This window comes from Triplophysa rosa, linkage group LG1, assembly GCF_024868665.1.
Source record: "Triplophysa rosa linkage group LG1, Trosa_1v2, whole genome shotgun sequence".
Taxonomy (NCBI): Eukaryota; Metazoa; Chordata; class Actinopteri; order Cypriniformes; family Nemacheilidae; genus Triplophysa; species Triplophysa rosa.
The window spans coordinates 37,185,921-37,213,042 of NC_079890.1; the positions used below are offsets into that span (position 1 = coordinate 37,185,921).

Genomic DNA, 27,122 nt, shown 5'->3' on the forward strand with positions numbered 1-27,122 from the left:
TCTTTTTATGTCATATACCCGGTGCATCGGCGCATGTCCCTTGCCACTTTGTTTCAAGGGGCGAGGGGTAGAAAATAGAATTGGGCCTTAATGTCGAGTAAGACGATCATCACTTGATCTGATGACAAGTCTCTCTGCACTCCACCATGGAGAGAGAGAGAGGTAAAGTTAGATTCATGTTGTTAATGCATGACCCATCTTAAAGATGTCCTTGCTAATATAGTAAAACAAACCTGTGTGTGTGTGTGAATGAAAGGACTGATGCAGGAATCACACGTACGCATGCGATGGCTGAGGTCACCAGGAGTGATGAATCGTCCACCCCGCAGACTGAAACTTCACTGATGAACCTAACAAAGCAAATAAACCGCTCCATATATCATTAACAACAGTCCACAGACTAATCTCGGACCAGCACCGGTGGAGATAGAGAGTGAAACAGCTAGTTAACATTCTCCCAGCGCTCCGGTGCACGGAATTCAACCCTGTTACCACCCCACTCGTGTTATTTACGAGCAGCCGGTCTAATGTGCATTCCCTAACCAGTGCTTACCCGAGCGCGCCCGACTTTTAGCACGCCTCCATTACTCATAACTACGTGCGCGCCGCATTTGGAAAATTGCTAATGCTTCTCTGCGTGTAGCCTCGCGTTGCTTATTTATTTATTTTTATTTATCGTTTCCCCGAGCGTAATTCATTCCAGGAAGGCGTCACCTCGTTTATCTTTCCATTCATTTCACTCCATCTTTTCGCTCGTCTCCGCAACACGTGTTTGCCAGAATAAACAAAAATACTGTTTACGCACACGTTAAATACGAGGCAGCAATCGTATCGGCAAAGAAACGCCCAGCGTACAACCAGAAAGACTCTCGACTTTTCACTTATTATCGCATGCATACTAGTGCAAACAAATGGCAAACCTTTTTCTAAAATGGCAAGCTGCAATCTGATTGGCCGACTTTACACCCATTGCGATATCGTACTGGCTACGTGAAACTAGACTACGCCAGAGGTGCAGAAACCTAATAAGGAGATAGTGTGTTCATATTTCACTTACAGACAGAACACAGCGAAAGCCGAAACTAATACAGATGAAGATAATGATCCCAGATCTTCATAATGAAGCCCTAATGACCTTCAAGTGGAGATAATGAGAGTGCGTGTGCGGATTACTGATGGAGAACAGCGGCCTGAGATTCACAACAACAAAAGAGTGTGACAGAACAAGAGAGAGAGAGAGAGAGGCATGCATGAAAATCAATGATTTTGGATTGGTTGAAGGTGAGCGCTCAACAGCGGGTGACAGATGAGCTATACAGGTGCCATTCACAGGCCACACTTACAGTATTTGAGACACAGACACGGGCCACATTGATCCGCTCTCTCTCTCTCTCTCTCTGTCTGTCTGTCTGTCTGAAAGTGTGATGATGATAAAGGAAGGTGTGAGGGCGAGCAGGTGACGGATGGACTTCAGCGAATTCAGGAGCAGGGGAGGAGAGGGACATGAAAGCGAAGAGAGAATGAGAAAGAAGATTCACACGCAGCCTCAGGCTACAGACGGCCAAGGAGGGTTGAAGCCGGGAACCGGATCTTAAAACAGATTAAAAAAAAGTACTAGACAGTTCTTCTTGAATGAATTTAACTTGTGAAATGTCAAGCTGAACCTCTTTGAGGTTCAATGTTAAAGGCAGGGTAATCGAATTCTGAAAACTGTTGTTGTTATTTGAAATCAACAACAAAACACACTACAACGCAACAGGAACACGCCCCTTCATGCATAGCTCTGCCCTCAAACGTGCTGTGCAACGCACGCATGAAACGCTTAGCTTTATCATAGCTTAGACCACGCAAATAATAATGCAAATGAATAAAATAAGTGAAGACAACACGAGTATACAAGCAGCACACTGGTTCCAGCTCAAAACTGCTCCGTCACACAGCTAATATTACAACAACAACATATCTTGGTTCTGACAAACAGCAAAAGCAATGTTACTCACACACTGATCCGTGTCAAAGCAACCCCCTCGGAGTGATTTTTAGACCAACGTCTCTCTGCTGGAAAGCCTTCATAGTATTGGGTGCTAACGTATCTCCGCTAAAAGCCTTCGCCATACCGCGGGTCCTAACGCGTCTCCGCTGGAAAGTCTGTGTAATGTTAACGCTAGCTCCTGCCTGAGTTTTAGCCTTCTTTTTATACTTAAAATACACAGACCCTATACTTTATGTAATAAATAATCTTTCTACAGTCTTTCAAATGCCCGCTTGCTCTCTTCCCTCCGTCAACATGAGCGAACATGTCCCTTACTGCTGACTGGCCATAAGTTTGTTTCGGTACTCGGCCCGCTTCAGTTTCTAAAGCGTTTTTGAAAAAATGCTAACCCTGCCTTTAAGGAGCCAGACTCATTAAATGAAAACGAAATCAGAAGCATTTCTGTCATCATTTATTCGCCCTCATGTGGTTGAAAACCTGCATATGACTCTTTCATCTGTGGAACACAAGAGATGATGTTTGAGAAAAACGTCTCAGCAGTTTTGTGTTCATACAATGGAAGTCAATGGGGGTCAGTGTTGTTTGGTTACAAACATTCTTCAAAATATCTTCTTTTGTGTTCCCACTCAAGTTTGGAAAGTATATAATGAAGGAATTTTTATTTTTGGGTGCACTGTTCTTTTAACACTCTTTTCAGATCAAGACTCACTTCAGAAGGTGAATAATCTGTGTCAGATGGTCACTTCATGTAAAATTAAGTGATTTCTAACCAAAACAAGGTGTTAATTGCTTTGCTTTTCATGCCTATAGTTAAAAATCTTGTAATGTGGGACAATTATGCCCAAAAAGACACAATATTAATAAATAAATAAGAGGTGGAGAGTTGGTTTTGTCCATATATTCAAAGCACAAGCATGATAATATGAAGACACGCACACACGCGCGGACGCACGCACTCACACACACACGCACACGCACACGCACACACACATGCACACGCATGCACACGCACGCACACACACACACGCACGGACACAAACACACACGCACACACATATACACACACGCACACACACACACGCACGCACACACACGCACACAATGTCTGCAGGCTGGTGTGCGCTGAGCTGATTGCTCTCTCTCTCATTATGGGATGGCAGTGTGTAATGGAGTGTGACAGAGGCGTGAAGCACACTGCAACTCTGTCGTTCCTTCCTTTCTCCTGCTCTCTCTCTCTTTCTTTCTCATCATCCTTTCTCTCCATCATCTTTTCTCTTTCTCTCCTCGTCTGCAATATGTTTTCTTGCTGCATCATCACTGTTACTAATGTTTATAATCGAGGTTAATATTTTAAACAAACCTCAAAGTGTTAAACGTCCGTGCATAACCTGTCCCACGTCATTTGTGCTCTGTGCATAAATGACATCACAATGACATCACCTCCTGTTGTGCAAAAGTGTAAGGTTTTTTTTATAAAGAGTGAGACTTCAAATTCCACCTGACGTGTGATATAATGGGTAAAAACACTTAAAACACCTTAACAACGCGCATCACAATGACCTGTCAAGCCCACAACACGCAAGTGTAGCGTGTAATTCTGTATTTGTGCCACAGAGCAGTACCAGTTTTAAACCATCCGTCCACAGTGAAGGCGTCTGACGTCTCCTGAGGTTTGTTCCAGTACTTCTGAAAGACAGAGGATCCTCGAACCATCAGCTCGCCCTCCTTCCCTTCTAAACCGGCCTTCACCTGACGGCACAAACACACACAGACAAGTGTAAGGTCAATGTCTTGCTTATTATAGTGAATAATACGGAGTTAATAAGGTACCTGCGTCCTCTTGCTGTTGCCCTCGGCTATGACAGCGTTGGTGGAGTTTGTCATCATGATCCGGACTTCCACGCCCGGGAGCGGCACTCCAACAGAACCTGGAATAAACAAAGAGACATTAAAGAAATATCTCAGATTATATTGTCTATGTGCTGTATCTGCTGCATGCTATTGATAAAATAAAAAAATATATATATAAATAAAACAAAATATAAAATAAAAGAAATTTATAGAATATAAAAAAATTATCAAATCAAAGCTGAGACACAAGAGAGAAGTTGCTATGTCTTACTCCTGCATACACACATACATGGATTCTGACCTTAAAGGTTTGAGTGTGAATGTACAACCCAGTATACAATGATGAAGTTACTCTGAAAAAGTAATAAATTACTAGTTACTAATTACATATTCAAAAGTGTAATTAGATTACTGTACAAATTACTCTCTCCAAAAAGTATTTAATTACTTATTTCTAATAACTATCTACAGTATATCCCATATCAACCCTGTTTAGTTAAGTGATTCAAGAATAGACATGAAATTACTCTTAATTCATTCAAATAATTAATGCAAAACTACATAAAGTACTCGTTTTAACTGACTAAAGTATTACAAATGTGAGAAAGATACATTAATGCGTCCATTTTAAAGTTAAACTTTTAATGTTAATGTCAATTCCACTATTGAATATATTACACAGTATTTAGTTTAATTACATCAGAAGAAACTGTAATTAAATTACAGAAAAAACAAGAGTAATCCCTTACTTTACTTTTTTAAGGGAAACGTTATTAAACTTTTAAATAATTAAATATTTCAGCGCGTGTTCAACATCTTAAAAGTGATTTCTTTTGCACTATTTTCTATTATATTTAGCTATGTTGCACACTATTAGTTATATATTAGTTATATTTATATTCGTTTTATATTTATACACATACTGTACATGCATGTATTTAAGAAAAACAATAAATATAAAAATGTATAAACATTTATATAGAATTTAAATTATATATTAGTTATATTTATATTCGTTTTATATTTATACACATACTGTATATCAGTGGTTCTCAAACTTTTTCTTTGTAAGGCCCCCTTTGTGTTAAGTGCATCGCTTTGCGGCCCCCCATATGAAGACTTCTAATCTTAAACTTAGAATTTTAATTAAACCAAAAACATTCAGTTATACAATGCTGGAACCTCAATTCGTTTGGTTGGTGGTGTCATTTTTCTGATGTTTGATTGCATAAAATCTATGATAAATTTCTATATTTCATAAAATGCTGGATCCATCTTGGGGGCCCCCAGTTTGAGAACCACTGCTGTACATGCATGTATTTAAGAAAAAGATTAAATATAAACATTCATATATAATTTAAATTATAGGTATATATAAATATATACACCTAAATATTTCCTAAATATGTATACGTGTATGTTTATGTGTTTATAAATACAAAATTAATATGCACAGTACAAAGACATTTTGAATGTGATTTATCGTGATAAATCGTTTGACAGCCCTAATTTGTGTTGATCTGGTACAATATTGTGTATTTTACACAGCTGAACGACTGTATCCAAAACAGTGTCCAAAACATCCATATTATTATTCAATTCAGAAAGAGGTGTCACAAACAAAAACAAAATCAACCCTATTTCATCTAAGTTTGAAGTCTTATAACATCAACACGGTGCCAACAACAAAGACTCGAGAATGATTTCGTTGACGCCACATGCTGACTGTGACACGCATCATAATTCACGGGCGTTTCCTCTTGAGGGGGGTTAGAATGATCACAGTCAACTCTGTGACTGTTATTGATCAGCTCGAACCTTCTTCCGAATCACACTGGCATCTCATGGGGCTTAAGAGGAAATGTTGAGCTCCAAAAAATCCCCTCCGAGCTTTAACTTCAGTCTGTGATTCAAACTGATAAAATCACACTACGCTTCACACGCACGTACAAAACAATCCTCAAACACTCACGAGAAGAACGCTAAAGCCGCTTTGATACTGACATCCACGGACGACGTGGCGGTTGACATGAGAGGTTTGATCAACGCTACAGCACTGAGGAAGACCCAGAGAGTTTCTCAGAAGATAATCTCATGTAAACAAAACACAGACAAAACAAAGACAAACAAACTAGTTTCAGAACGAGAGTTTGATCTGGGACAACTCGCCATCTTAATACAGCGGAGACAAAGCAAAAACTAGATCCTGTGCTGAAATATCAAAGGATGAGAATCAGTAACAAAGGCATGACAATAATAACAGACTAATGCAACCCCCTTCTTTGAGGTTTTTTGTATGGTGTATAAACATTTCCCTTTCAATGATTTTTTTGATTAAGTTAACCAATTTTACACAAATGTATAGGGCCTAATACATGCATAAAAACGCAAACCAAAATAATTATTTATTATTGAATTTGTGTCACACAAACTATTATTTTGAAAGAATAAAACTATGCAAGTAAGTACTTACAAGGTCAAAGGTCAACAAAGAAGACGCTCTGTTCAAGCACACACATGGTGAGTGTCCCTTTCTCATCATGCTAGTTTTGAGATGACTTAGCCACCATTTTGGAAAATTAGCCTTTCATGGGAATTTGTCACTGGTGTTACACCAATGACAGAAAACTCTATGCAAATAATAAGTAAAATAAAATAATTAAATAAGGAACAAGATTCAAGTTGCCCATTATTATTGGTAACAATGTAATCATGCCAGTGAACACTAATCATTAAAAATTTTAGGCATTACAGAATGACCCTTTTATACAAAACAACTTACAGTACTTACATTGTACACACTTGATATAATATATACGTTTTTAATGTTATTATAACTAAAGCAGTACCCGGTATACGTGGTCCCTTGAGTGGATCTGACAGGGCCATGCCGATCTCAGTCATGCCGTAACGCTCCAGCAGTATATGACCCGTGATGTCCGCCCAACGCTCCAGAATCGGCTGAGGAAGAGCAGCAGAACCGGACACCATTAACCTGTTTAAGAGAATCACATCTTCTATTATTCTGTGTTATGGAATGATGAAAACATCTTGTTTTTTTTACAAATGTCTTATTTTGGCACCCACAGGTAAAGTAGACAGAAGCCCGCAAGAGGGTCTGTTGAGTTGAACGAAAGTTAGGTGGCTCGTCGTTGATGTGGATTTACTGAGGGATTATCTGGATCTAACGTCAGAAGCCTTTAGTCATGACTCTGGATACATTAATGAGAGAGAGAGAGAGAGAGAGAGAGAGAGAGAGAGAGTACCGTATTCTCTCTTTGCACACAGCCTTGATGAAGTCCTGGACGTGGGGTTGAGTGAAATGTTGGTCGTAGTATTCAATGAGTTTGGAGTAAATAGTGGGAACTGCCATGAAAACATTCACCCCTGAAGCTCTCGATGAACCAATCAGATGCTCCCAAACCTGGAACGCAACAATTTTCAGATAAACACCGTTTAAAAAAATTACTCATTATGAAACTTCCATTGAAAGATTTTTTTGTTCAAAAACCATGATAAGTAAATACAACTGTGTAGAGTTAACTTTCTCATTTTACAGTTCCCTTTCTGTCGGTCTCTCGACGTTGTGTCGAGCCGACAGACGGGGTTCGTCCTTGAGAACCAATCGCTTCCGACTACTTAGAAAAGGCCAATGAAATTGGCGAGTGAAATTTGCATGCCAGACTCCGCCCCCGGATATCCGGGTATAAAAGGGAGACGGCATGCCTCATTCATTCACCTTTTGTTCTTCGGAGCCTTCACTCATGAATTGCAGACCTTCGCTACTACTTAGCAACACAGACTGCCGGTTCTACGACATGGTGCAGCGGACTGTCCCTTCCTGCGGCGACTTCCCCATGGTCATTTAGATGTTGTGGTCACGGGTGGCTGTCTTCTCTCGAGAACCAGCCACCACCTCGCATGTTTTCCAGGCTGTGACGAGAATGGCTAAGGCCATACCATCCGCCAAGGCGAGCGTGAAGAAAATGAGATGTCTATCGCAGCATCGGACGGGGGGTCGAGCTCAGGAAGAAGCGGATTTCGAGATGTCGGCCATGCTTTCCCGGGCCGCCGTGAGCATTGGGTTAGAGTGCACTCTGGTGCCTCTCCCCCAGTGCTCACGGTTGGACACATGGTTCTTGGGCTCTGAGCGCAACTCCAAGCCGCGCCCAACCCCGGTTCTGTTCTTCCCGGAGGTGCATGAGGAACTGACGAAGACGTGGAACGCCCCTTTTTCGGCTCGTACACGTCAAACCAGTTCCGGCGCTCTTTCTTCCCTCGATGGTGGGGCAGCTAGAGGCTAAGTCGCGAGGTTCTACAACCTCCGCGTAGAACCGGTGTCAGCACGCAACCGGTAGGGTGTACGCCTATGATGGTACCTTCCCCCCTTTCTCGAGTGGGTCAGCGTACTAATTCAGCCTCCCTTCTTTCCCCACTGGGAGAAGAACAGGCACTCCATCCATCACTAAACAAGCACCTCCTGTGGGCGGGCTGGGCAGAGCAGCCCTGCCCCTTAGGCCAGGTACCACCTGAGTTATTCGCAACATAGCTCTAACCGGACCTAGTGCTGCCAGACGTTGTAACCCCCCAGCAGGGCGGTTCCGTCTGATGTATCCTCATGTTGGTTCTCACCTTGGTAACCCATGACCTTCCCTAGGTGGACCTCCACCTCGCGGTTAACTCCTTCAGTCCGCACATTCTTCCCATGAGCTCTCCCCTAACGGTGAGACCATGTTGGTATCTCCACTAAACTCCTCCCTACGGTAGGAAGTGGTCTCTGTAGCGCATCCCCCGCTTGAGGAAGTAGCGCTTACCCAGTGGCCTTACGGTACCGGGCGGCTTCTCGCTGTTAGAGAAACAACGCCGCCGCCTGTGAGGCCGAAGGCAGGGGCCTTCCCACCTTTCTAAAAAGCTCTGGGACCCCCTACCTACCCACTGGTAGGTTACAATTTCACGGTAGCGCTCACAGCTGACACGCCCAGGCCAGTCACCGTCGCTTCGCTAGAGATTGTGACAGGGCACGGTATTGTGGCGTTTTCCATAGGAACCCCATCTGTCGGCTCGACACAACGTCGAGAGACCGACAGAAAGGGAACGTCTTGGTTACGGATGTAACCTCAGTGTCCTTCTTGCCACAACACGTGCTGCCCACTGCAGCAGTCGTGAGAGGTCTCAGGCTCCTCAGAACTAAGGTGAATGAATGAGGCACGCCGTCTCCCTTTTATACCCGGATATCCGGGGGCGGAGTCCGGCATGCAAATTTCATTCACCAATTTCATTGGCCTTTTCTAAGTAGTCGGAAGCGATTGGTTCTCAAGGACAAACCCCATCTGTTGGCTCGACACAACATCTCGTTCCCTCCATCAGGGAACTGAGGTTACATCCGTAACCAAGACGTTAACTTTCTATCATAGACTATATATTACCTTTACCTTTATATTATTATATTTCTTTTGTGTTTCTATTTTATAAAAATTCTTTGGAGCTGACCTGGCCTACATTTCACTACTGGTTGTATATTTTCTATATAACTGTGTATGTGACGAATAAAAATCTTGAATCTTGAAAAAAAAAATTGGTGTATATTGAGATACAGTAAACAACTGGGCTTTAAGAGCACCGATGGACTTGATCTACTACTACCAAAAAGATTTTAAAAAAAATAGTCAAGTATACTGTGTTTAGCAAACAAAGTGTTCATTAAAATAAAAAACAGATAACTAAAAAATCTTGTTTTTATATTGTGCATTCCAAGTATAATCAAACAAACTGTAGTTGGGTTGTTTTGATTAAGTGATAATAACTAACAAAATACAGCTAACACAACAAAAACATGATAACATAATCACATTATTTTTGAACATTTTTATATTAGATTTATCTGTTTTTGCAAATAAACTCTTCAAATTGAGTTCAGTTTTTGATGTACTTGTGCATTCTGCCCTTTTGTAAGTCTTTGGATAAAAGCATCTGCTGAAAGACTAAATGTACATGTATACAGTACATGTATGTTAATGTATATTTTACCATTTCAAACTCAAGTTTTACTGAATTCACCATTTATGTTTCAAATAAAAATATTGTTTCTATTTGCATTTATTTGCAGAAACTGAAAACAGGTGAAAATAACAGAAAAGATGCTCTGTATTTTTTCAGACCTCAAATACTGCAAAGTCCATTTTCACTTTTAAGCAATACAGCTAATATTTCTACATGTATTTAGGTAAAGTAAAAAAGATTATGTGATAAACTGCCACTTTATCACAGTTTTCATGTGTCTTGTCATGCTGCCAGTCTTTCACATTGCTGTTGGATGACTTAATGTCACTCCTAAGTTTTTTTTTTTAATTTAACAGACACTGGACTAGAATGGCCACAATTTCTCTAGAAATGCCAATTAAATAAAAATGTGGAATGGTCTCTTCATTTTTTCCCCATGGCTGAATAACTGCTAGAAATATTTAAATACTGCCACTAAAACAATCTACTTACAAAAAAGACTAAAAGTGACTAAATGGACTCAAGCGTTAGTAAGAACTTCTGATGTTGTCAGAGGTCGGGATATCAGTTTCCGGTTTAATTTCTTAAAACTACTTAACACACCTAAACAACGACTGGGGAAATCCACATTTCTGTCAAAATGTTCTTGTAATAAACACTAGCCGCTGTCAAACAAAAACGAGGTCTTATGCTGTGTTCACATGAAGCGTTTTGCGCGATTAACTTGCATAGTCAATGCAAAGCCGCGAATAGACGCAAACGAATGTGAATGCGAATGACGCGAATCGAGCGGCGTGATTGCCGTGAACGTGCGTCTTCTGCACAAATTAAAAATATTTGTCAGCTCATACGCGAATTAAGCGTTTTGCGCGAGTAAATTTCATACAAAGTCAATGCAAAGATGTGAATAGACGGAAACGAATGCAAATGACGCGAATCGAGCGGCATGATTGCGTGAACGTGCATCAATCGCGCATTCCGCGCAAGTAAAAAATATTAGTCAGCTCCTATCACTCACACGAAAATAATAAAAGTGAATAATCTCACGTTAAGCATTTTCTCCCGCATCAGTGGAATAAAGGCTCGTTCTTTTGACAACCGCTAGTGTTTATTACAAGTCAAATTTGACAGTAATGTGGCTTTCCCCAGTCATTGTTTAGGTATGTCAAGTCGTTTTAGAAATTAAATCGGAAACTGAAATCCCGACCTGACAACATCGGATGTACGTCACTAACGCTTGTGCACCGAGTCCATAAAATAGGATTTGGTGTTGAGTGCTATCGTAACTGATACATAAATACACAGTGCGCTAAAGTTAATAACACCACAGTCACATATATTCTGTATCATACATCACTGCAGTATCTGTCTTAGTGACTCTTTGGGTTTTCGAGGGGAAAGGTTGCCGACAGAAGAAATGCAGTTAAAAAAGGAAAAAGGCAGTATAGATTCGTAAAGGTCAGTGTGATGTGCAGCAGAAGAGAAACACAATCCCTGTAGAGAGGCTATTGAGGTCAGGATGAAGACTCCATGTGCCTTTACAGCGTTTCTCTGCTTTGATGAATGTGTTGAGTGAAGCGTGGTGAAGGACAGCAGAAACACACACACATTCATTACACACACCATCACATGAATGCATGTCGACGTGCAGCATAACAGTCGATATAAACAGTCAATTACAGAACTTACATTACATACTAAACCTCTCTTCTAAACCCTAGTGAGCTGCCGTGCTGTCTACTGTCTTCATAGGCAGCATTCTAATTTGATCTGAATCGCACTACATGGGCAGCATACAAATAGCGCTCTGGATGAATCATGGCATTCCGAACCTGTATGACTTGCTTTCTTCTGCAGAATACAAAAGAAGATATTTTGAAGGACGTTGGTGAGAATACAACACTGGACCCCACTGACTTTCATTGTATGAACACAAAACCATTAAGACATTTCTCAAGATATCTTCAATTGTGTTTCAGAGAAGAAAGAAAGTCATACAGGGTTTAAATGGCATACGGGTGAATAATAATGATAGAAAAGAGGTATGTTCATATTATCATTTATAACTGCTTGTTAGGATTATTGTCAAGTTGTTCTTCCTTTTCTAAATGCCTAAATGCACTGCACTTTTCTATTTTCTGACATTTCTTTGTTCTGATGAACACAGAGAAAGATATTTGGAAGAATGCTTATAACCAGACAGATTTTGCCCCCCATTGACTCCCATAGTAGGAAAAAACACAATGGTAGTCAAAAGTGCCCCAGAACTGTTTGCTGTCCTACATTCTTCAACAGAACAAAAAAACCGATAAAGTAATTTTTCCTACTATGGGAGTCAATGGGGGGGCAAGATCTGTTTAGTTACAAGCATTCTTCCAAATATCTTCCTCTGTGTTCATCAGAACAAAGACATTTATACACATTTGGAACAACTTGAGAGTGAGTAAATGATGACAGAAGTTTCATTTTTGGGTGAAGTATCCCTTTAAGGTACACAAGAATGCAGTGCAGAACAATGATCAAATTTAAATGTTTACAAGAGTTACAATAAAACACTTTTATCTCTTTCTCTAACACACACCAGTCTATCACACAGAAACAAATGCATGTAGACAAGCAGCATAAACACACTTCTCGTGCAGGCACACAAATCAATAACACTATAAACTACACACTAAGTCTTTCTTTTCAAACACATTCTTTCATCGCAACATACAAGCATGTGAGAACTACAGGAGGTACTGAATGATCAAATAAAAATGCATTAAAAAGTTACAATATAACAATTCTCTCTTTTCGTCTCACACACACACACGGGCGACACGCCTGGCTGCACCTTCAGAACACAGCGGGAGAAACGTGTGAATTAATTGAAGGTGAACGACAGATTCTCCTTGCTTCTGTCCCTCCTGGGAGGCATACATCTCCCCTGCTCGCCCACCCACCCTCTCTCTCTCCATTTCATTATTTCCTGCTTCACTAGCTCCACGCTCTTATCATTCCTCGTGTCTCACACTCTCTCCATCAACCCCCCGCCCCCCACACACACACACACACAGAGTGACACTTCTTTCATCGTCAAAAACCCATCTCTCATCCCAGCACCTCCTCCTCTTCACTTTGGTACCCAAGTTTCTCCCGTTTCTCTTTTTCGTTTCATCAGTCATCGCATTTGTTTCAACTTCTGTTTGGTTTCAGTGTGTGCGATGCTTTTGTGTGTGAATCTTTCCAAGACTCCTTCTTCGATTCACATGCAAATTTGTGTTTTGTCGGATAACTTTTTGTAAGGAGTGCCTCCAAAGAATTGTGATTTGCTATTATGGCACATAGGAGGTGAATAAAATTTGAAACGATCTTTTTAAAAAATGAACTAAAAAAACATGATATTCTGCTTGGCATGCGGTTTGTTAGCTAATTAGCTAACATGAACTAACAATGAGCAAAATATAGAGACGCACCGATACTAAATTTCCCCATCGATACCGATAGCTGATTATTTAGAGTGATATCTGCCGATACCCCTTCTGAAGATTAAATGAATATTTATTAACTTTCTGAATGTTATTAATTCATATAATGACTATTAATATTGAACATCAAACTGGTGACGTTTCTTAACATGTTCTATATACAGAGCGAAAATTCATTACATTGTACAGTCCTCGGACGATAGTGTGAAGAACTGCTTTTTTCAACCCATACCGATTATTACCGATAATTAAAAAAAACCTGATTATGAATGTTATTAATTCATATAATGACTATTAATATTGAACATCAAACTGGTGACATTTCTTAACATGTTCTATATACAGAGCGAAAATTCATTACATTGTACAGTCCTCGGCCGATAGTGTGAAGAACTGCTTTTTTCAACCCATACCGATTATTACCGATAATTAAAAAAAACCTGATTATGAATGTTATTAATTCATATAATGACTATTAATATTGAACATCAAACTGGTGACGTTTCTTAACATGTTCTATATACAGAGCGAAAATTCATTACATTGTACAGTCCTCGGCCGATAGTGTGAAGAACTGCTTTTTTCAACCCATACCGATTATTACCGATAATTAAAAAAAACCTGATTATGAATGTTATTAATTCATATAATGACTATTAATATTGAACATCAAACTGGTGACGTTTCTTAACATGTTCTATATACAGAGCGAAAATTCATTACATTGTACAGTCCTCGGCCGATAGTGTGAAGAACTGCTTTTTTCAACCCATACCGATTATTACCGATAATTAAAAAAAACCTGATTATGAATGTTATTAATTCATATAATGACTATTAATATTGAACATCAAACTGGTGACATTTCTTAACATGTTCTATATACAGAGCGAAAATTCATTACATTGTACAGTCCTCGGCCGATAGTGTGAAGAATTGCTTTTATCAACCGATACGATTATTACCGATAATTAAAAAAAACCTGTCTATAATACAATTGTTCATGTTAGTTAGCAAATTTTAACAGATCCAACTTTTGATTTTAAAAGTATGTTAGAAAATCATGAAATTAACAGTATAGTTTTTTGTTATTTAATGTTAGGTAATGCATTAAGTAAGGGATAATGTACAGTCAGCCGGCTGTTATCGCAGAAATAAGCCCTGACAGTGATACTGAAGCGGCTTATTATGCGATAACAGCCGACTCCTTTTGTATTATCCCACTTATTACACGGCTATTTACCTCATAAGTAAGGTAAGGAACATTAAATGTTGATTTGAAATATTTTATTAGCTCGTTTTTAACGAATGCACGTTTACTTTCGGTTTTAAGGTAAGACACGACCTTCAAATGCCATGTAAAAAAACACAATTTGGTTTAATCATTTGTAAATATAAAGTCATATATGTGATTAAAAGACATATTTACATTTAATTTAGTGTAATATTAAACTGTACCTGTCAAAATGATTTGCAGCATCCGGGTTGCTGGGTGTTATTAGTTTCGAGCGGTTCTTATCTGAGAACAACAACCCTTGGAATGTCGCAACTGGCCAATCAGAATCAAGTATTCCAGAGTGCCGTGTAATAACTAATGTTAACAAATACATCCCTATAGTATAGTAGCACAGCAAATATTTGCCTGAAGAGAAACTGAAATTTTTTTTTTTTTAATGTTATTTGTTCGTTTCAGACATAAGCTGTGTCCCAAATTGCATACTTACGGTATGTTCTATTCGACACCATTTTGTAGTATAAATAATGTGAGCAGTGTGTTCAAGATGAAAATTCCAGTGAAAACAAGAGCACTTTGATGCACTTATTCAACCGATAAATGAAGCGTGGAACCCAGGACACTTCACAGACTTCAAAAATGCAACTTTTGAAAATTCTATAACCCCAAATTTGAAGTTCTTCCCCTTGTTGTCCAATAAGACGCAACATCCATGTGTAAAACACCCGCCCTGCCTCATCCTTTGATGGATAGCGTTTACATGGTGTCATTAATAATGGTACAGTCTCTGACTGCAGGCTGTCTAATGTATTCATAACACAATAAATTCATCTACACTCCCAACAGAACCGAGCCGAGCGCTCATCGCTCAAACAACTCAAAGCCCAAGTAATGGCGGTTCAAATATCGATTTCTCCGCTTCATTAAAAATGACTGAACCGCATGTTGTAAATTATAAAACCCTTGTGGTGAAGCAAGCGCTTGATCGCTCGAAGATAGCATTTGGTTTTTAACGTGTGCGTTTAAGGTCACATCTGCAAAAAAATATATATATCACTTTTTTTATGTCGTCCTCTCCAGACCTCTGTTGTCAGTCAGATCTTTGACTCCCATTAAATTCTCCTGAACCTTAAAGCCCTTCCGCGCGCTCGCCCGCTTGCAGGCTCGCCCCCGCCCTTTACAAAGCGAGGTATCATTTCTCAACGTCACTGCATCCATTGATCTGCTTCTAAAGCCCATACCGAGAGTTGGCGTGGCCAGATACAAAGCTACACTGGGCAATCCATCACGCAAACGTCACGCTTAGCGCGACAGTCCGTGCTCTCTTTTACACACACAGCGGTTCGAGGCAGTATCTGACAGGTTCTGCATCCTGGTATTGACGGCTGCGGTCCTGACACGCAGCAACACGGCTACAATTAGCGCGTCCCTCTGACAAGTAACCGATAAGGGCGATCGGCTCTCTCCAACACGACTTCATTGTGCAGGTCTCAGGAGCTCTTTCTCATGGGACCCGAGCAGACACCCGACTCACTGATGCCTGACTCCCGCAAACCCATTTCACCTCTGTAGAGAAAGTTTCACACATCGCAGAAAGGGACAAAGATACGACTTATTTACAACTCAAGGTCCGAGAACTGCATCTGCAGCACGCTGTCGATTCCCACAGACAAGAAATTAAAGTGACAGTTCACCCAGAAATGGAAATTCTGTCATCATTTGCTCACCCTCATGTCATTTCATACCTGTATAAATGACTTTGTTCTGATGAACACTGAGAAAGATATTTGGAAGAATGTTAGAGATTTTCAATTCTGTGAAATCATAGACTGCCATAGTGGGGGAAATTAAATAGTAGTCAAAGGTGCCCCAGAACTGTCAAAATACTTCTTCAAAAGTATTCAAAATATCGCATTACGTGTTCAACAGAACAACAAAATATACAATATTTATTTTCCTACTATGGTAGTGGATGATGTCACAGAACTGAAAATTGCTAACATTCTTACAAATATCTTTCTTTGTGTTTAACAGAACAAAGACATTTAAACAGGTTTGAAACAACCAGAGAGTGAGTAAATGATGACAGAATTTTCATTTTTGGGTGAACTATCCCTTTAAAATGAGAAACACGTTTACTGTAATGGGTCGTCCCTCTTACATATTCAGAATCTTATTTATGACTGGATTTTAGAGAATACATATTGAATTGAGTTCATTTTTAAGTTTATTCTTTATTCTTCTTATTCTATTCTAGTAAAACAAAATTTACTTTGATTTTAAAGGTACTGAAAATGAATAACATTTAGGGCCCTATTTTCACGATCTAAGCGCACGGCACAAGTGCACTCAGGGTGTGTCCGAATCCACTTTTGCTAATTTAATGACGGGAAAATGGTCGGCGCGCCCGGGCGCATGGTCTAAATGGGTTGTCCCAATTCTCGTAATGGGTGTTTTTTGGGCGTAACGTGCAGTAAACCAAACAGAGTCTCATCTCGCGCCATGGCGGATTCGCTACTTACACGGCGAAAAATGAAAAAGAGCAAAGACTGGACGCTTCTCTAGCGAGGAAACGCATCTGCTCGTGTGTGAGGTTAAAGCGTGCGAGCAGATCATCTACATGACAAGCCGGATTTTTATCTTTATGTACACAACAATAACCTTTTACATTGTAATCCATTTATTTTTTATATTTGGCATGTTTGTGTGCTACGCTTCCCTCTGTGTAATAGTGAAAGCGCGTTGTATGTGGACCCGCCCAAAAAAATATTGCGCCATTGACTTTAGACTAGGTTTGAGTTGGTCTATGGCGCAGTCTATTTTCAGTTCCTCAAAATAGCAACGTGCCTACAATGTGCCTGAGCACACCTCTTTTTTAGACCAACACGCCCATGTGAGCACAAATGAGCGCAAATGCATTTGCTATTTAAACAACGCGGTGCAGGACGGTAAAATGAGAACAGCGTCGGGCGGAAACTAGCAAAAACACTTGCGCTGCGCCTTGCGCCACATTGCACAATAGGGCCCTTAATCTTAAAAATAAGAACAAAACAATGTTGTAGGAATCTGTTTCCTTATAAACCCTACACTTACTGTACAAACTTATTCTGCTGTGTTAGTTTAATAGAATTACATGTATACTTTTATAATCTCTGAACTCATAAATTTCACCTACAGACAGTGATACCAGGAAGACGTGTGATGCGATTACCCGTAAAGCACTCAGTTATTATATTATTTACTCCACCCAAAGGAATTACATCAGTTCATTCACTCGGAAATGTAGTCACACCTCTAAAAGAGATTTAGATTTAGACCTCAAACAACTGTTATACAGAAGAATTCATGAAATAGGAACGATTCAAATCACATTTAACAACAGATGTGCGATTTCAATCTGAATTGAAAGTGATAAATAATGAGAAAGACTAGATACAGTAAAAAATACAAAGGCAATATTTTTAATCTCCTTTTAAGTTAGTATAGTAGATTTTGTAAAGATTAAATCTTGAATATTGCATCTTGTATTAAATAATAAAAAAGACATACAGAATATGGAAAATAAATTAATATGCAATACAATACAGTGTCATTACAATCAAATTAACTTCATTTCAATTGACTATTTTCAATATTCACCAGTGGTGAGTTGCTGTTACTTATACAAATAAGTTTAGATTTTAAAGAATTTAAGTAACATTTTTAACTCTGTGTTGGTTCAAAAAGGGACAAACCCATAAACTGGGTTAAATTAACCCCAGAAAATGTTTATATTTGACCCGGCAATGGGATAAAACAACCTAGCATTTTGTTTTGAATGAACCCAGCTTCGGTTAATTTACAACCCAACAGTGGGGTTTGTGCCTTTAAGACCCAACGCTTTTTAAAAGTGTTTCTTGTTGGTTAAAAAATAATCTAGTTACAAATAATCAAGGCGTGTTTGCACTGGTTTAAACTAGTATTTAAAGGGACAGTTCACCCAAAAATGAATTTTCTCACTCTCAAGTTGTTCTAAACCTGTATAAATGTCTTTGTTCTGTTGAACACAAGAAAGATATTTGGAAAAATGTTAGCAACGGACAATTCTGGGGCATCATTGACTACCATAGTAGTATATTCAACGTCAAATGTGTATATCACGTGTATATACTGTCCCATATGTGTATAATGTATATTGTCTTTTTTGTACAGTCTGTCTTTTTATACTTTGCACTGTTTGTCTGCACTACATACTATCACTTACGTTCGTATAGTCATACAGTTGTCTGTCCAACTGCATTCTACTGTACTTTGTATGTACGCACCCAAGACTTTCACTCACCACAAGTTGTGATGTGACAATAAAAGTGATTTGTTTTTTTGTTGCACATTTATAACTTGAAAGTGGGTGGGTGAACTTACTTTCTGAGGTTGAAACTCGGGCAGCATGATGCAGGTGGCACCTGCCCACAGTGGGCACATCAGTTTATTTACGATGCCGTGTACATGGTGGAGAGGCAGCGTGTGCAGGATGACATCATCTCGACTCCACGCCCATTCCGAGACCAAACCCTGAACCTACAAAACGAAACATAGAAGTTGAATTATAATAAAATCACTCGCATTACAATCAAGAATCATTTGCAGGTTGTTTCATTTAACTGTAGTAGTGCTACATTCACTTCATACAGCGCTCTAAACCAGTGCTTCTCAAGCCTCATCTGACACACCTGATTTAACTCATCTGATTTAATGCCCGAACTGAGCTTTTGTTGTTGCTGCTTTAAACAATTCCTGTAGCTTAACTGGTAAAGCATTGTGGTGGCAACGCAAAGGTCACACATACTCATGAAAAAAAATGTATATAGACTGAATAAATGTGTTGTGTGAGTGCGCACTGTCTACTATTGCACGGCATCATACCATCCTACTCTATAGACCGTTTCATCGGATGCGCGCACACGCCTGAGTCTGACCCCCAATTAACTTCCAGTTTGTGTTTGGCTAGGGTCTAATAATATAGCTGTTTATATTTTATTTAATTGATGTTAATATTAATTTTTATTTTACTGTATAATGGTTGTATTAAATAAATGATTTGTTGAATGGGTAGCTTGGTCGCATTTAAAGAAACTGAACGGTCCACTGACATCTAGCGGTTGATCTTGGTATCGCAGTCCAAGTTCAAAATATTGGAGAGACAAGTTTAACCAAGTAACAGTTCTTCACGGTTTCTTTTGCTTGTTATCAGAGATAATCTACAGGCACTCTATTGTTTGTGAATGTGTACCGGAAGTTAAGCTGGGGGGGTAACAAAAGTGCGCATGCGCAGTAACGTTTGTTTATGTTGTTAAGATGAAACTCAGACAGACAGCACAAGCAAATCCTCTTTTGTTTGATAACAAAATTCACCACATGGACATTTGTAGGCCTTCCCCGGTTCATTTCTGACCTCGCGGTCCCATATACAGTTTTCATGAGTCCACACAGTTGAAGCATGACAGAAACACGAGGAGGCACTGAGGGGTCAGAAACAGGCTAAACTAAAGCTTTTGTGCTCGACCCCTTTAAATCATGGATGTGCATTTAATATTAATCAAAGTTTGATTTCACAGTGTGCTGAAGGATCTACACATGCAGTTCTTCCAGTCACAATGAGCTCGAGAATGAACATCATTATTCAGCCGTGTGCAGCAGAGATGATGCATGCGGTCACAATATCACGCAGTCCTGAATTAGGTCGACATGTCTGTTCCTTAAACATTTGCGTCGATAAAAAAATCAAACATTGGCATTAAATCACATGTACATTTCTCATGATGGCTGTAACAGTTTGCCGCCACTTATAAATTCACAACTTATTCTCAACTTTATTGTGAATAAATGATGTACACCTACCATACTCTGTATTGTATTATATTCAATAATGACCACAATACACAGTTAACGATCTGTTTTTTTGTCTTGATACATTTATACATCCTTGAAACAAGACACGTTTAGTTAGGAAGCACTATATATTTTCTTCATATTTTATGTCGTGCTTTCAGAAAACTTGAACAAACGTTTGTGATGTTTTTGCATAAAACAAGAAAACACGAAAAAAATCTAATTCAAAAGGAAAGAGCTTGCTTTTCTTTTCCCATTGTTGTTTCTTGTTTTAAGCCAAAACTTCCTAAAAGTTTACATAGAACTCTGAATGCAAGACGTATCATTTTACTTTTAAAGTGCATATTGAGCAAGAATTGAATTTTTTCAGGGCAAACAAAAAAATATAAAAGGATCAAAAGGTACCTTTACTGTCACTACCGGGTTAATTAGATCATGATAGAAATAAGGGTGTGTAATTACTTTTAAAGAAAATAAAGGATTTGTAAATAAAAATAAAGGGCGTGTAAATAAAAAAAATATTTTTTTGTTTATAGGTTTTGGGGATGATAAAATGTTGACTTGCTCCTGTAGCTCAATTGGTAGAGCACTGAGGTAGCAGCACAAAGGTCATGGGTTCGATTCCATTGACTTAATTTTCCGCCCTATTAGAAATGCAGGTTAGGTTTTGATTGAAGGAACTGAGTGCGGCATGAAATGAGCAATTATTCACAAAAACTGAAATGGAACTTAAAACAAAGGCTACAATGATATTTTCAGAGGGGCTGGGCCTGTGCAAAACTCATTTCACACAGTCGCTTCAGACATGGACGATTCTCAAATCCTGCAGCAAGTTCAGGAGATCTGTGCTCTTCTAACTGATTAGACTTGATTTGTTCACACGATTGATGAAAACTAGAGGAAAAAATCCATCTACACAAATTGAAGGAGAGTCCCAATACTTGTTAAAACCATTCAGAAAACCTTTAAACCGCATAGGAAGACCTTGTTGGCAATACCCGGGACATTCTAATATCATGATTAACTCCACTAAAAAACTATTTTTCCACCAACACCATTTGCTCATTTGCGGGTGGTCATGATGTTGAAACGAACTGCATCGACTTTATGACAAATTATTACAGAATTCAGCCGATGCACTTTCAACAAGTTCTTTTTCACAGATTTGCTCGATTCAAAATTTGATCTGGCGGTTAACAACAAAATCGTATAATATCATAATAATCGTAAGTAGGGATGCACCGAAACCGATGCCAGTATCGGGCCCGATACTAAGACCATGTACTTGTACTCTTACTCCTAAAAATGCACCGATACCTCATGTGACATAGGGCTGGGCGATATATCGTACGATTCTTATGCTCTCAGTTTCTCAATGACTAACGTTTAAATGCCGTCACATCCGAAAGCCAGAGGGCGCTCTTGTGCAGAAACTCAGAATATGGGAAACAGAAGAAGAACGATTAGTTCCAGGAAATGCCTGTGGTCATATTCTATCGTTGTTCTTCAAACCTTTTCAGGTATTTTCATGATAATAAAGTATGTTTATAGTAATGATGATAGACGAGTGTTGCTTTTTCAAATACACGTTATAAACGACTCAAACTCAGTGATTTTAGATCGAGCAGACGAGCAGTACTTCCTACTGATCAAACAGCCGTAGTTCACAGAAGAGCTGTGCATAAAACATCGAATCGATTTCAGAATCGATTTAGACATGTATAATTAGCCTGAATCGCGATATATACCACCCAGCACTAATGTGACATAACTGACAGAAATTTGCTTTGAAAGTTTGTGAAAAGCACATTACATTATTTATTTTTTCATGTTTGTAATTATGAAGCTATTCTATTTTTATTAGTGTCACTGTGTTTTGAAAAGGTACAGGCATTGTTATCGGCGAGTACCAGAAAACAAATATCAGTACTCGTAATCAGTCTTTAAAAAATGGTATCGGTATTAGAATAGTTACTCATTTACCATGGCCTGCAGACTGCTGTGGGTGTGAAGCACGCCCTTCGGTCTGCCCGTGGTGCCACTGGTGTAGATCAGCATGGCCGGTCTCTCTGCCCAGTCTGAAATGCTCTCCTCGGATACCATGGACGTGTCCTCGGACTGCAGAGAATCCAGGCTGGACGTGGCGGGGAGCTCCAGACAGGGCAGCCCTAGTTTCTGGGCCAATGGCTGCAGGGAGCCAGTCAAAGGTTGTCCGGCCACCAACAGTGAGCTCTGGGAGTCCGTGATGACATATTCCAGCTCCGCTGGTGGATGCTTCCGGTAGAGCGGCACGGCAATGCCGCCACACATCCAGGACGCCCACTGCGCCACCGTGTAAGAGGCATCATTGCCACACAGGAATGCGATACGCTTACCCTGCAGGTCTCCCGCTTGACAGGCGAGTGCTTCGGTAATTCGTCCCGCCAGGCCTTTGCCGTTTTTGTAGAGGGAGCGGTAGGTGTGGCTCCCGCTGTGATCTATAATGGCCACGTTGTCTCCGTACGCAGGAGCTCTGGAGAAAACGGGGGCCACGTTTCCTCCGGCTGAAGTGATTTTGAGGCTGGATGATGCTGGCGCTCTCTGTTCTACATTTATAAAAAGCCACTTCAAAGGTCTTCGGCCGTCCCTACATTGAGACCACTCTGAAGACCGGATCCAGACAGATGCTGCGCGGACGGACAGCATGACACACGACTGCACAGGAGGAGTCTGCAAATGTTATCATCCGACTATAAAGTCTAAACGTGGGAACACACAAAAAAATGAACACAAAAAGTATTATTTGCATATTTAAAACTCATAGGTTTACATCAAAGAAATGTAATGAACGCATTACTCATTACAAACAGTACACACAGAATCTGGAAGAACAGGCAATTAAATATTCGACTTTATAATAGGGATGCACCGATATGTACATTTTGGCCGATAACGCTAACCGATAATCCTTTAACATTGGAAGTCGATAACCCGTATATTGGCCGATATACAGTATCTAAATATTAATATAAAATTCTCTAAGACTGTAAAAAAAGGCAAAAAATGGACAACTGCTTTTATTTTGAACAAGGTAACCATTAGTTCTCTTTATTCCCCTGAAAATCATGTACCAAGCCTATTTTACACTAGTTGTTAACGATTCTTTAACCTTCAAACTTTTCTGGTATATTTTTATTTAATAAACAAATTATAGATGTTATTCCAGAGCAACCCAGAAAATATTCTTAATAGCCACACGTCAACAGGCCTCAAGACAGTCTAATTCAAACGAAATGTTTTTGTTCCTATAATTTACACATTCATAAATACTGTACCAACATCAACAATGTTTTGCTAATAGCAGTAAATGAATGATCACGACAGAAAGATAGTACTGAACTGTATTTAACTGTGAGCAGCGTGCAACTGAAGAAGTTTAACCAGAGGAAATGATTTATGATTATTCGGCTATAATATATCGGCCTAAATTTTATTATCGGCCGATACGATAACATTAAAAATGACCAATTTATTGGCCGATAATTTATTGTGTGTCCTTACTTTATAATAATACTAAAAGATGATAGCAGGCAGCACTTTTCAAAGAAATAACTGGTTTACTAGAAACATATACAGTGGTTTTACCAAAATGTGTTTGGTTATAACAAATGTAACTTGTCACAAGTTGACTGGTGTGTCATAGGTACACTTTTCAAACAAAACATAATAACACTTGATCAATAAGATTACATTTCTTAATATTAACATTAATTCATATTTATTTTAATATACAGTTTAATAATAATGCGTTGAAAACATACAGTTCTATTGTTCATTTTTAATTCATGCTTATTGCACTGACTAATGGCTACAAATTGTATCTCATAATAATGTGAATCTTAACTATAAAGTGTTACCTCGAACGTTTTAGATTTTCAAGATATTTGTCCACTTGTCATTTATTACTAGTAAAACAAGTTTATAGTAAATAGTAATAAACATCACTGGTAGACATCAGTGTAAACCTGATGACATTTTTTCATTTTTAACTTATAACATTCTTCATGCTCCATTAAAAAAAACACATGACATTTTGTGTCTATTAGACCTCAGGTGTAAAACAGCATTGCATTTAAGTTTTTAAAATGTTTTTGATTAGTGTACACAGTCGTTGTTCACCCCTGTCAAATGGTGGTTTTAATACAATTATTCCTGCATTAATTTATGTATTCACTGTCCACAGTACAATGTCCTCGTCACCTGGGGTCAAACTGAACCCAAACATAAACAATATTCACATACGGGATAACACCTCCTTTATATACTGTACTTTAGGTATTGCTGTGATTGACATCCCAAAGAATCAAATGAGAACATCAGAAGTGTCTGACTCAATGACACTTAGTTCCCTATCAAATGAACTACGACTCCACGAGTCAATCTGACAGGACGCTCGGGTCAATAAAACACTATATATTGCATTCTTGAGCTTCAAAACGCACTTGGTTTTTGGGAAAATGGAAATATAACCAGTTTATAATATTTTCTACAGCTGTCAATCAAATATACACAAATTAACGACAACAATGCTGCAATAAACCGCATCCTACTTACAATCACGCCGGACACAGTGCGCCGTGTACAACAATCCGTGTGGAAACCGAGCGAAAGCGGAACCTTTGATTCACTGTCTTCTTCACAAGGAACCGTGTCCTACCTTTACTGTCCAAATGTTTTGAGACTGATATCCTCCCGACATGCAAATTTTACTTTCCCTTTTATGTTAGGCGTGCTTATGCACATAAAGGTAAACTTTGATGAATCTATAATAAAAATAATACAATTTCTTACACAAAAGATTGAGTAGAGTATATCATCACAGTAATGAGGAAATATACTGTAGGCCATTTAGATTCCATTATGCAAAGAAAACGTACAATGTAAGTTAATAATAGCAGTCTGGTTTTAATGTTGTTTTAAAATATTAGTATATATTAAAATATATTATATAAGTATAAATAGCATTCAGAATTTTGACTGAAGTTATGTTCGTGATTTTAACAATTGAAGGCTTATGTTTAAATGCTTGCAATTATAGTGTAGTTTTATGGAAAAATATAACTTTTTGCTACGTATGAAATTCTTTAAAAACTAAAATGTTCATTATTTTATGCGTTGTTTGTTTGATAGGATGAAGTGCAACAGATAGTAAAGAAAAGGCACACGCAAGCATGGCAGACTTCAGTACATCCCAGAATGCATTTCATGAATTTGGTTAAGAGTCCAAACAAAGGCGCTAATATGTAAGTTTCGAGTTGTTTAACATTTTTGAATACTACATAATTTTATGCTGTGATTTCATATTTTACGTTATATTAACTTTATTTTATAGTTTTGATGAGTAATTCTAAAATGTGGAATGACAAACAGACAGATGTATTAAAGGTGGTGGAGACTGACATCTTAGCGGGTATTTTGCCATCACACTGTTCTCACCCAAGCTTCATCGTGCCAACTGGTTTTGGCATCAGCTCACAGCACGGGCGCACTTAGCCACCAGCTGGCAGTCGCGGGCCTCAAATAAGAATGGTACAGACATGGCACTCATTCAAAAAGTTCTCACTTCCCTAAACCCCTCCGTGGCAAATAGGGATGGCATGTTCCTGCAAACTAGAAGCTTTGTCTGAGAATCTCCCCTCCAGTTTGAGAAGTAGTATCGTCAGCGAACGATCCATTCACATCCAAAGCAAGAGCTCGAAGCAAGGATACCCTACTGAAGGCTTTATGAGCTCAACATATCATTGATTCTTGACAGTGTGTTTTGCATTTTGTTGCAGATATATTGCTGGAACGTCACACGAGCGTCCTTTTCGTGAGGAACCCTGGCAACCGAAAGTGGTTCTCTTTTCGATGGATCGTAGCGTTGGCACAAAATTTGACGTTCCAGCTGCTCTTCGAAGATTCTCTGACTCTCGAACGACGATCGGTGGGTGGACGGTGAGCAGACGGCAATTCGCATTCGACGCGCTGCTACGATGGCTGTCCGCCAAACCCGCATCTTCGAAATCTCGCCGTTGGCAGGTAACGTGTCCGGCAGTGGGCGCCAGCTCCCGTTCGGTTGCCGCCGGATTCCCTGACAAGAGAAGCCCCCTTATTTCCGAAACATTCAAGAGAGTGAGCGGGGAGCGGAAATCATAGGGTGTTCCAAAAACATGTGTCAGGTTGGCACCAGATGAGAATATCTTGGCAAGCCCCTCAATCTCCCCCTCATGCCCCTCTTGGAACACATGGCACGTCGACGGCGGCATCTGGCTGCGTTGACTCTCAGCAGCTGCGCTTTGTCTTCGCCAGTTGGCATGCTTGGCACTGCCACTTCATCAACTACCTGTGGCTTCTCCCGGGCGATAAATTATTTGGTGCTGCAGCTGCAAACTTGACTTCTTTCCAGGAGACACAGTAACGTAAACACACGCCAGACTCATGCCACAAGCAAACGTTCGCATCACATGTTTATGGACGCAAGGGAGGACGACGCTGCGTCTGGGTTTGGTTTTTCAACACTGGCGTTCAGGTCTCTGGATGAGGTTCACCCTCATTATCACTTGGAAACCTTTGTACTCTGTTACAGAAGAATCTTGCATTTGCCAATCTGTCCCATATTTTTCCTTTCTCATTTAGGATGTACAGTAAAAAGGAAGTTGTTGACTAACACATATGGAGAAACACC

General features: G+C 39.4%; 1 protein-coding gene across 2 annotated transcripts in view; it reads right to left on the reverse strand.

The window, feature by feature from the left end:
* The window catches only part of acsf3 (acyl-CoA synthetase family member 3), a 41,175-nt gene extending 15,265 nt beyond the window's left edge, over positions 1-25,910 (reverse strand). The window contains exons 1-7 of one of the 2 annotated variants that reach the window (XM_057341703.1): positions 25,892-25,910; positions 22,400-23,154; positions 18,950-19,105; positions 7,111-7,268; positions 6,694-6,839; positions 3,824-3,921; positions 3,616-3,742 (exon numbers count right to left, since the gene is read on the reverse strand). In XM_057341703.1, the coding sequence (XP_057197686.1) occupies positions 3,616-3,742; positions 3,824-3,921; positions 6,694-6,839; positions 7,111-7,268; positions 18,950-19,105; positions 22,400-23,101 (1,387 nt within the window). In that variant the 5' untranslated portion in view covers positions 23,102-23,154; positions 25,892-25,910. Of the gene's footprint in view, positions 1-3,615; positions 3,743-3,823; positions 3,922-6,693; positions 6,840-7,110; positions 7,269-18,949; positions 19,106-22,399; positions 23,155-25,009; positions 25,050-25,891 lie in introns of those variants that run through there. The other variant, XM_057341619.1, reaches the window with a different exon arrangement.
* Positions 25,911-27,122: the final 1,212 nt, after the last annotated feature.